The following is a 12,720-nucleotide window of genomic DNA, read 5'->3' on the forward strand; positions in this document are numbered from 1 at the left end:
TTATTATATATTCACAGTATTAAATAGTCACATTGCAAATGAATTCCCAATACTCACCTGTTCCAGCAGTGTTATTACTGAATAACCAGAATTAATTATTTTAGAGATGATAATGAAGCCAAAGAATTAATCCAAATTAAATGTTCTTCCATAAAGAAAAGACTGAAATTTTAGATCAATAATGATTTAATTTTCCTCTGGAATCTTTTGGGGGGGCATTTAATTCTTCTAAACACAATAATTAGATGAATGGTTGGATCTTTGCTATAATGAGCAATATCTTTATCAACTTTCTTTTAACCATTTACCCAACACACAAGTCCATATAATGCAGGCTTTTTATGAGCAAACACTTACACAGTGATTAATTTTAAAGATACTTTAGGTAGTCTTTATTATTCTTTCTGTGTTTTCACCCTGAATTAAACTAACTTGGGACTAGTTCCATTTCATTGGCAGGCAATCCTCCCAACAGAATTAGAAATTTCTGAGAAATATCTGCCCACTGTATGTCAGCTGTTAGCCTCATATTCACACAGAAAAGAGTTATATACATTTTTATGAAATATAGGAAATATTTAGTAAGAATATATTTATTATAAATCTTCATATTTTATATACAGATATTATTATTTAAAGGACATAAGAAATTCCATTATAATGCTAAAATGAAAAAACCTAGCTACAAAATTAATAGATACATGCTCTCAAATATGTGTAAATATTCTTAAAGGTGATGTCTTAAAATAGGAATTATTCAACCTAAGTGATATCATTTTTTCTTAATTTTTCTGTATTATTTTTATAATCATGAAAATAACAAAGGTTATTTTTTCCAACAGCACTACCCAATGTTACTTGACTTCTACTAAACCCAGACTACAGTGTTGAAGGCATAAGATCATGGTGAAATGCTAGGGTTTTCATCTGGGTACAAAAGGAACCCAGTAAAAATGCTGTCATCCTCAGCACTGACGTACACCCCATTCCAATCCTTTGAAACTTCCAGCCAGACTTGGTCCCCTGCTCTTAATTTCAGGATGATGAGGAGAGAGGTCTGGTCTATTTCATGGCCATAGAGCGTCTCTCTGGACTTGAACTGCTTCCTGTTCCAGGCCACCAGGCTGATCCGAGCAGGTCGGCCCCTCACGGTGATGTGGTAGGAGAAAACGTAGGCCCCAGGAATACTACAGTTAAATTTCCCAGTGACAGGGCTATAATTCCCTTGGTCATTATAGAGAACCTTGTCAAACTTGATAGGGGCATTGGGAGGAGGGAAGGGCTTGGATAAAGCAGCACTGAAAGCCGACTGTGGGACTCTGGCCCGCTCCCCCTTGGAGCCCTTGAGGCCCCGAGAACCCTTCTTCCCGATCGACCCCCTGACCCCTTTGCTCCCCAGCTCGCCCTTGGGTCCCACAGGTCCCACGAGACCAGGAAGACCCAACTCTCCCTTTTCTCCTTTGACTCCTGGATCACCTGGCACCCCAGGCAGGCCATCTGAACCACTTTTCCCTTCCATTCCATTATCTCCTTTGCTGCCTTTCTCTCCTTTCATGCCTTCCTCGCCTTTTTCTCCCTTTTCTCCCCTCTCCCCGGAATCTCCACAGTAGCCCTTGTCCCCCACTTCGCCCTTCTCTCCCTTGGCACCAGGCTCTCCATTCAAGCCGGGTGCTCCTATAGGCCCTCTGTCTCCTTTATCTCCTTTGGTACCATTGGCACACGTGTCCCCCTTCGAGCCTTTTTGTCCTTTCACTCCCGTTGGGCCAATGTTTCCTGTGTCCCCCTTAGGACCAATTCCACCTGAAATGGAAAATTTAAATCATGGTTAAGGCTCACATAGGGTGTGACCAGGATGCTATTATCAGTGTATGTATGTGCTCAGTCTGTGTTCGACTTTTTTGCTGCCCCATGGACTGTAACCCTCCAGGCTCCTCTGTCCATGGGATTTCCCAGACAAGAATCCTGGACTGGGATGCCATTTCCTTCTCCAGGGGATCTTCCTGACCCAGAGATCAAACCTGCATCTCTTGCATCTCCTACATTGGCAGGCAGGTTCTTTACCAGCTGTGGCTATTATCAGAGAGCTCACAAAAGGAAATACAACCTCCTAACTGGAACTGGAAGTCTGGTTCTCCCCTGAGCAATGGCGGCGCAGAGGAGACTCTTACACTGAGTCATTCAAATAAAGCTACTCTCTCATAAGGGGAAGAGCTAATGCTACTGAAAAGCAATAGCTTATACTTAGATATTGTGTATTTACTGTTAAGATGAGGCAGTATTAGAACTACAGTTGCCCATTGTGTTCTATTACACTTTGCGTTCTGGTCCAATCCAGCTATTCTCATACATTTCCACATTGCCCATCAAAACCCAGAATCTTCCAGGGAAAGAACCTCAACCCGGAAAGATTGTGGTATCTTTTCCCCAAGGACAGCTAGAGAGAGGAGCAGAGCTCAGATACTTCTATCATCTCCAGACTCCCAAACTAGTGCTGGTGACATTCCACCAATCAGTACACTGAATTATTAGATTAATCATTTATATTTCCCTTTGACTGCCTTGATAACTTTAATACAAACAGGAAGAAAATTAAAGGCTATACCACACATGTGACCATGCACAATAGATATACTGATAAGCTTTTGAGAGTCCCTTGGACTGCAAGGGGATCCAACCAGTCTATCCTAAAGGAGATCAGTCCTGGGTGTTCATTGGAAGGACTGATGTTGAAGCTGAAACTCCAATATTTTGGCCACCTGATGCGAAGAGCTGACTCATTGGAAAAGACCCTGATGCTGGGAAAGATTGAGGGCAGGAGGAGAAGGGGATGACAGAGGATGAGATGGTTGGATGACATCACTGACTCGATGGACATGAGTTTGAGTAGGCTCCAGGAGTTGGTGATGGACAGGGAGGCCTGGCATGCTGCGGTTCATGGGGTCTCAAAGAGTCGGACATGACTGAGCAACTGAACTGAACTGAACTGATAAGCTACCTGGTTCTCCAGGCTTTCCTGGGTATCCTGGAACTCCACTTGCTCCTTGGTCTCCACGTTCTCCCTTGAATCCTAAAATGATACCAAGATTAGCTTTTTTCCAGCTATATTAACCATGATATAACTAACATCCATTTCACACCTGTGTCACATTCCATTGTTTCCTTTATCAAAATGTGTAAAGGTAAAGACAATATGGGAAAAGAATTCATTGAGCATCATTAGGAACATTTTATTCCAATTGATGGTAAGCCATTTAAAGGAACCATTTAAAGGATTTGGAGGTAGTGCCAAATCTCTTCAGACAGAGTTCAGCTTTTGCCTCAGCAATCTTGTAGCTTTTCAGATCTCATACAAAACTCATGATATTCTGCTTTACATTATATATGTCTGTGTTTGTATGCTTCCTATTATGAAGTTTGAATGACAGTTAAAAAGTCCTCTTTTTTATATTCCTCACAATGTCTGAGAAATAGTGCCATGCACTATATAAGCTGACACAGAGTACAACATTTTGCAATCAGCTAAAACTATTCATGGTAAAAACCCACTTAAGAAAAAAATATTGTCCTTGACATACATAGAGCATCAAGGAAAATCTGATTTTCTTTTTGTTTGAATGTTTTTCATATGCTCTTTGGGCAAATTATAAAACTGAAAATTCATGTTTGAAAAAAATTAAAATATCCAGGGGTTTAGATATTTGCTGTATTACCACAAAATGAACTTTTATATGGGCCTGGCCAAAGGCCAAAGATATTACAGTACAGTTTATTTTAATTGTAAATAATAATAGCAAAAATAATAGTAATAACAATAACTAACTCTCATTGAGCATTTACTTTGCACCATGTAATGTTCCAAACTCTTACCATGAATTTTTACATTTCAACCTTTTTAAATATAATATTAACATTTATTTGATAATAAAACAGTCTCTAATATAACAGAGAAATTTACATAACAAAGCACATTTCATCACCTGGGACGTTTTTCATTTCCAAAAGTCTGTAGCATTTCCCATCAAGAAAGATAGAGCAGATATTTTTGTCAACACTTTTATCACAGAAGAAACTTAGGCATGAAAAAGTTTAGAAATCTGTAGAGTCAAACATGATTGTATATAATATTGGTTGGCATCAATGTGCCAGCCATATTATTTATGATATAACCAACATATTTTGTTCCATTCTTGCCAGGGAAAAAGAAACCCTAAACCAAATTAAAAGTCATGAGGAAGAGTCTCAGCCAAATTTCATAAGACTAGCTAGAGAAATCCACCCCCCGCCCCCACCATAAGCCAGTCAGCAGAGTTTTCTAAGTAACTGGCTCCTCCATTATCATTCCACATGAAATTTAAATTTTGGAAATTAACCCATAGGCCATCAGGAAAATTCTGTATACCTTTCAAGGGAACATAACTATGAATGGAAGTGAAGGAATAATTCTATTCCCAGTCCTTGTCAATATTCATATCCTGACCTTCACTGCACAGTTATTCTGATTCTCAAGTTCATTTAAAGAGTTTAACGACTTACAATGAACTTAATCACATAATGATTACCCAAAATGCAGTCATTCTACTCATTTATTTTTCCACGGTAAGTCTTAGGCAAGAGCCCACGTTAAGTGGAAGTGAAAGGAAAGCGCAGCTGTCACTTTATAGACTGGCTAAATGAATTTCTACTTTTGATCCCTCATCAAAGCATATTCTTAAGAACTTTATTTTACAATACTTCCCTGTTTTTTTCTTCTACTTGCAGAAGTCTAACTTCCAAATGTATAAATCACTGGGGAAGTTCATCACTCATCTTTATTTCACAGAGCTTTCTGCTAACATAATTCAGCCACAGAAGGATTAAATGTTTCCGAGAATGAAAATCGCCTAACTGACAAGTGTGAAGTGGCTCTCTCTTACCTTAGCATCTTTTTTGAGTAATTACTTCACTGAATGTTCTACTAGAAACAAGTTAGGCAGTTCCTTAGCCATGCAGAGGGTGATGTATAGATGATATTAGATTTTTTGACATGTGACACTGAGGCTAAAACATTTACCTTGATGGATAGATGGTATTTCTACAGGCTGGTGGTATTCCCTGAGGAATTTCTAAATGTCCCAATGAATCTGTAACCTTCCTTCAATACCTCAAAGCACTTACAGAGCCAGGGATTTCCCTGGGCAGGACACCCTCTTTGCTGATAAATCTATGGAATTATAGAATTTCTGAGCTGGAAAAGATATAGTAAAGCACACAAAACAACAAATCTTCTTTAAACAGAGTATAAATAAATATCTAGTCTAGTTCCTCAATATCCAGGTGAGGTAAAGTGATGGGTCCAAGGTCACTGCAATTAGCCTGATGTCTTCTATTTTAATTCAGTTTTCTTCCCACCGTCGACACACCCCTGATTTGAGGGTGAGCTAAAGGATATGTCATATTTTTCTTGGCAGGTAGGCCATTTGCCTAAATGGAATATTCTAGAGGATTGCCTGCTCTGATTAGTTTTATCTAGTAGGAAGTTAATTTGCATCATAAAGAAGAACTCAATTGGGAATATATAGGAAAAGATCCCCTTGAATTCTCTGACAGTCCAGTGGTTAGGGCTCTGTGCTCCACTGCAGACGGCATGGGTTTGATCCCTGGTCAGGGAATTAAGATCGTGCAAACTGCAAGCTGTTGGCTAATTAAAAAAAAAGAAAAGTACACTTCCCCAGAATGTGTATGTCCTGTGGCTCCCAGTCACTGGGTCAGCCAGGTGGACTATGAGAAATAGAGAAGGGGTGTGTGTGTGTGTGTGTGTGTGTGTGTGTGTGTTGTGAAAGAGAGATTACCAGGCAAGTTTAAAATTCTCAATTGGCTATTTATAAAGTTAACATTTTAATATCAAATGTAACTCACACTATGTCTTACCAAGTTTTTACATTTTAAAAACTTGATCCACCTGCAAGAAGCTGGTATTTACTTAGCAAGCTGCTCTTCTTAAAAATGATGCAGAACATCTGTTGAGTTTCAACATGAAATGAATATAATCACCTACCTTTCTCTCCTTTCTGGCCTTTTGGACCTTGGGGTCCAACAATTCCTGGTGACCCTGGGATCCCTATATTACCAGCCTCTCCCTTAAAACCTGGAAATGAGATTTAAAAACCATCAGGGCAGGAAAATTCTCTTTTGAAATTCACTAGTTCAAAAAAAGCAGTCACTTTATTGAGGCCAATGACTGTCAGTGTAGTAATAAGATCTGGGTGAGAATAAACTATTACAGAGTTCTAAGGACAATATTTTTGTCTGATTTGCAATTTTGCACTACCTGAATAGATAAATTGAGCCCATTAGTACTTGTCACTGAATTCATGGCAGTGATCAAATGATTCAGAGAAGCAGTACTATATCAAACAATAGGAACAAAATACCTGACTATTAAGCTCATGTGGGCTGCACTTTCAAATAAGAAGTAAAACCAGAATACCTAGTACTGTGGGTTTTCTCATTCCTTCTTTTATTCACTGACTCAGGAACTACTGCAGAGTCCTACACACCAAGCATCCAGCTAGGTGTCAGGAATCAGCCATCAACATTCCAGCAGCCCCTCTTCCCCCATGGAGCTGAGAGCCCATAAAAGAGAAACATGAGCAAATAACCACACAAATAAATAGAAATGGCTACACTGCTGTTAGCAATGTGAAGAAAAGAAGAAGTTCCTATTGTAGATTGTGGTTAAAAAAAATTAACATGGGATCAGAGTAGACATCCTGGGAAAAAAAGGGGCACAATGAACAAATTAGAATTTTCCAAGACCAAAAAGAAAAGATGAGTATTTCAGGAAAAACAGCTATGGAAAAGACCATGAACAGACCTAGCGATCAGGGTAAAGAAGGCCAGGGGGCAGATGGTGAGGGGTTCATAACATCACTAGTTCCTTGCTTGTCCCAGCAGCCTGGATCCCTTCCACTTACCTGGGCCACACATAGACCCAGGCCAAAGACAGTTATCCTTCCTGCAACCCCAGCCTTGTTTAAGCATAGGAACTGTTTTGCAACCCCTGACTGGAATAATTTGTGGCCAGTTTCTTTGAAAGTTAACCCTGTAGATAAGTGCACTCAATTAAATTGTAATCTTTCATCTTAATTATTATAATTAATGCTGATGGAATGCAGAAAATTATATTCAATCTGTTGAATTTCCTTTTTGAAAGAACATTGTATTTGTTTGGATGAAGCACTTTAATAAACTGCTTGAAACAGAGGTTAAGGCTGAAGGCACACTTAAACGGTGGTTAAGCTCCTCTGTCTAGAAAAGCAGGAAGAGCAGAAAGGAAAGTAATGGAGAATAAATGGGAGGGTGGATTGGGGCAGAAGCAAGCAAGATCAGTCAGTCACTGTGCAATGACCCCTTCTTCATGACACCCAAATGCCTAATGTGGTCATGAGGGAAATGATAAAGGGCAGTGTCCAGGTTGGCACAGGGAGCACAAAGCAAGTGTCTGCAGGGTACAAGGGGTACTGGGGCTACTCTTCCATCTACATCATGGTTGCTGCTGCTAAGTCACTTCAGTCGTGTCCGACTCTGTGCTACCCCATAGACGGCAGCCCACCAGGATCCCCGTCCCTGGGATTCTCAAGGCAAGAACACTGGAGTGGGCTGCCATTTCCTTCTCCAATGAAGGAAAGTGAAAGTGAAGTCACTCAGCCATATCCGACTCTTAGCAACCCCGTGGACTGCAGCCTACCAGGCTCCTCCATCTATGGGATTTTCCAGGCAAGAGTACTGGAGTGGGGTGCCATTGCCTTCTCCGACATCATGGTTAGTTTAGTGTAAATACCAGAAGACTAAACTTAATTGAAGAGCTGGGGCTGGAAGCTGCAAAAATTTAGTTTGATTCCAAGTTGAACACTCTCAGGTTACATGACCTCTAGAATTACATAAAATTCTCTGAAATGCAATTAAATCATCCACTGACATGTAATAATATTTTAAACATTTTCTACAAAGATGAGAAACAATAAAGTGCTTAAGAGTTCTTGGCACCCAGTAGGTAGCTCGGTCATGTCTGACTCTTTATGACCCTATGGACTGCAGCACGCCAGGCTTCCCTGTCCACCAACTCTCAGAGCTTACTCAAACTCATGTCCATTGAATCAGTGATGCCATCCAACCATCTCATCCTTTGCTGTCCCCGTCTCCTCCTGCCTTCAATCTTTCCCAGCACCAGGATCTTTTCCAGTGAGTCAGTTCTTCACATCAGGTGGTCAAAGTACTGGAGTTTCAGCTTCAGCATCAGTCCTTCCAATGAATATTCAAGATTGATTTCCTTTAAGACTGACTAGTTAGATCTCCTTGAAGTCCAGGGGACTCTCAAGAGTCTTCTCCAGTACCACATTTCAAAAGCATCAGTTCTTCAGTGCTGTACTTTCTCTATGGCCCAACTCTCACATCCATATATAGCAACTGGAAAACCAGAATTTTGACTATATGGACTTTGTTGACAAAGTAATGTCTCTGCATTTTAATATGCTGTCTAGGTTTGTCATAGCTTTTCTTCCAAGGAGCAAGCATCTTTTAATTTCATGGCTGCAGTCACCATCTGCAGTGATTTTGGAGCCCAGACATCTTGGAGTGCAAAGTCAATTGGGTCTTAGGAAGCACCACTATGAACAAAGCTACTGGAGGTGATGGATTTCCAGCTAAGCTATTTCAAGTCCTAAAAGATATTGCTGTTAAAGTGCTGCACTCAGAATACCAGCAAATTTGGAAAACTCAGCAGTGGCTACAGGACTGGAAAAGGTCAGTTTTCATTCCAATCCCAAGAAGGGCAGTGCCAAAGACTTGTTCAAACTACTGCACAATTGCACTCATCTCACATGCTAGTAAAGTAATGCTGAAAATTTTCCGAGCTAGGCTTCAACAGTATGTGAACCAAGAACTCCCAGATGTTCAAGCTGGATTTAGAAAAGCCTGAGGAACCAGAGATCAAATTGTCAGCATACATTGGATCACAGAAAAAAGCAAGAGAATTCCAGAAGAACATCTGCTTCATTTACTATGCTAAAGCCTTTGATTGTGTGGATCACAACAAACTGTGGAAAATTCTTAAAGAGATGGGAAGACCAGACCACCTAACCTGCCTCCTGAGAAATCTGTATGCAGGTCAAGAAGCAACAGTTAGAACCGGACATGGAACAGACTGGTTCCAAACTGGGAAAGAAGTACATTAAGGTGTATATTGTCAGCCTGCTTATTTATCTTAGATGCAGAGTACATCATGCTAAATGCAGGGCTGGATGAAGCACAAGCTGGAATCAAGTTTGCCAGGAGAAGTATCAATAATCTCAGATATGCAAATAACACCACCCTTATAGCAGAAAGTGAAGAGGAACTAAAGAATCTCTTGATGAAAGTGAAAGAGGAGAGTGAAGAAGCTGGCTTAAAATTCAGCATTCAAAAAACTAAAATCACGGCATCCAATCCCATCACTTCATGGCAAATAGATGGGGAAACAGCTATTATCATAACTGAATTAATGAAAGAAGCTGGAGATAAAAGTTTCAAATGGAATTTTATCTTTGCAAGATATTAGATACAGCTGTATACTTCAAAATACTTTCATTCAGAAACTGTAAAATTAGGTTCATGACTTTTTAAAATCTACAGTTATTACTTACATCACAGTAGATGATACAAATGTGATATATGTAATGTATGTGTGTTCATGTGACCAAGAACTAACAGATAACAAAAAAAATAAATAGTTGGGTTTGAGCAGGTTTACTTTCATTTTCAAGTTTGTTTAATGTTGTTTTTATACAACATTAAACATTACACATTACTACAATGTTTTTGACAAAATCATGGTAACCAAAGAGGGAAGGGAATCAGGAAAGGATAAATTAAGAGTTTGGGATTAGCAGATATAAACTAGTATATATAAAGTAAATAAACAACAAGGTCCTACTGTATAGCACAGGAAACTATATTCAATATGCTGTAATAAACTGTAATGGAAAAATATGAAAAAGAATATGCATATATGGGCTTCTCTGGTAACTCAGATGGTAAAGAATCTGCATGCAATGCAGGAGACCCAGGTTCAAACCCTGGGTTGGGAAGATCCCCTGATGAAGGCAATGGCAACCCACTCCAGTATTCTTGCCTGGAAAATTCCATGGATGGAGTATCCTGGTAGGTTACAGACCAGAGGGTCACAAAGAGTTGGATACGACTGAGTGACTGAGTGACTGAACTGAACTGAACTGAGTGACTACCACTTTCACTTTTTTCTTTTCATTTATATATATATAAATTGAATCACTTTGCTATACACCAGAATCTAATACAACACTGCAAATCATCTATGCTTCAATTAAACAAATAAATAATACAAGAAAACAATGTTTTTGAAACACTGGTAAAGCTAGAACAAATATCTATGAATCTCAAAAACAGGATCCTATCAGGTTCAGAATATTGCACAGGATAAGAAAAGACTCCTACTACAGCTAACCAGAAAAATAAACATAGTTTATTGAGCATGTGTTCTATTCCAGGCATCACACTGAGACCTTGTATATAACCTCATTCAGTTCTCTTGACGACTCCATGAAGCTGCCATTATTCTTACCCCATTTTACTATTTTAGAAACTGACACTTGGAGTGCTAATGAAGTTTCCCCAAGGTAGGACCGTGACAGCTTGACCTTCTGAACTCTCAAGCAGTCTGTCTATGGCAGAGCTAGTCAGACTAAGATATATGCATGCCCCAGGCAGTCCAATAACGTGGCACACCTTTAGAATATATGTCCTGGGTATTTGGAGTCTCAGCTCTGAGAAAAGCCTAGCTAAATCCATCAGTGTAAGACAAAAGCCCTGGCTGTTACAGCCTTAGAAAACAGTTAAGCAACCAGCTGTGTTTACTTGACCTCCCACTTCCCCCAAGCAGCTTTCCAGCCAGACTTGATACTGACAGAAACCCTGGTAAATAATATAATTTCCTTAGTCTCATTAGGTTGCCAGTAATGTTGTGGCAACTCTGAAATCTCGGGACCTCAGATTCCTACCCAGCTCCCTTCCCCTTCAATTTCACCTCTGCATAAACACTGATCACATTTCCCAAAAGGTACCTGCAATAGGATGAAATGAATGAAAAGCTTAATGAGGATGCGGAATTTCTGATTTTATGACTTTAAATCCTTCAGGCAAGACACAACAAATATTTATATGTAATTCTGTCAGGGAATAGTGGATTTGAAACTGACATTCTGGTCTCACTTTTACCTTGAATTTACTGTTGTAGGACATGGGAAAGCTGAAACGTAGTACAATAAAAGTGAGAGTATATTCGTACTGTATGCATTAAAGACATTTAGAAATTTTGAAGTATTTAACCATGATGTTCAATGAAGACTACTGGGCAAGGAGACAGTGCTGCCTCAGAATTTCAATGAAAAGCACACTGAATCCTGCCTTTATTCTCCACCTCACAGGTGTTCTGTTGCTAATCCTAACTACAAATAGCACTCCAAAAATCCATCAGTCAGTACACATCCTCACCAGACCACAGAACTTTCACTTCACCTTTTTACATGAGCCACTAATGAGATGACTGCATAACTGGAAGAACTACATACCAGTCTACTGTTGGGAGGCTCAGTCTCTGCTCTGACCAGCACCATCCAATAGAACCTTCTGCAACAATGGAAATGCTCTGAATCTGTGCTGCCTTTTTTGGCCACTTGTGGCTGCTGAGCACTTGAAATGGGGCCAGTGTGACTGAAGAACTGAAATTTTAATCTCATTTCATTTTAATATTAATAGCTGCACATGTGACTCTGCTTAGCACACTGGGCAACAGAACCCATTGCATTTGTCACAGTGTTACACCTAGGCTTGTCCCACTGGCATGATGGTGTAGAAACCCTCGGGCAATTCCACCACCAATCCACTACCTCTCAACGCTAAGTTTGTACAACTGGGAAATATATGGCTTTGTGTATTTTCAAATACCTGGCTTTCCAGTCTGTTCCGGTTCTCCCTTTTGCCCTGGTCCAGATGAACAACAATCACAGCAATTCAAGAAGAAATCAGCAGTGTCAAGAGTGAGGTTTTCGGAGGGGAAGAGAGTGGCAGCATCAAAGGCAGAATCGAGGACTAAGGGGTTAGGGGTTGGCTCTGCCCTTTCAGCCGCATCTCTGAAGGGGGCTCCTTCTTCTGGAGGTAGGCCACTGGATGGCTTTGGGCCCTTTGGCATCTCTTTTCCCTCAGATTTCTTCGTGAATTTGGTGTATGGTGTGGTCTTGGCTACTGCGTCCATACTAGCAATAACCAAAATAATAAAAATGGCACAAAACCAAGAAAACATCCACATGATTGAGGCTGAAAGATACAATGGGAATATATACACATATCACATGAGAACCAAATGAAAAGACTAAATGATATAGATATATACCTATATGAGAGGGATATATATACATATATGAACCATAAGAATGAACAGTATGCATAATACTAAATGATTTATCTATTTTATATGTAAACGTATGCTTCAATCACAACAGAATATTTTATTGACTTAAAGTACTCACTGTAAGGAACATTTGCTTCAATTCTCCTTTCTGGTTGTTTTCCTACTGTTACATGCGCTAAAATATTGCTCTCAATCATTCAAATCATCTTGCCAAATAGAAAACATGATCTATAATAAATGCAACATATATTCTTACTAGC

General features: G+C 39.7%; 1 protein-coding gene across 1 annotated transcript; it reads right to left on the reverse strand.

Annotated features, from left to right (window-relative positions):
• Positions 1-656: 656 nt before the first annotated feature.
• Positions 657-12,363, reverse strand: OTOL1 (otolin 1). Its single transcript, XM_006062957.4, has 4 exons — positions 11,998-12,363; positions 6,035-6,124; positions 2,996-3,067; positions 657-1,800 (listed from the first exon to the last, which is right to left on the reverse strand). The coding sequence occupies exons 1-4, from the start codon at positions 12,356-12,358 to the stop codon at positions 902-904; spliced, it is 1,422 nt and encodes a 473-aa protein (XP_006063019.3). The 5' UTR covers positions 12,359-12,363; the 3' UTR covers positions 657-901.
• Between the last annotated feature and the right edge of the window lie 357 nt (positions 12,364-12,720).

The sequence above is a fragment of the Bubalus bubalis genome, chromosome 1 (genome assembly GCF_019923935.1).
Source record: "Bubalus bubalis isolate 160015118507 breed Murrah chromosome 1, NDDB_SH_1, whole genome shotgun sequence".
NCBI lineage: Eukaryota > Metazoa > Chordata > Mammalia > Artiodactyla > Bovidae > Bubalus > Bubalus bubalis.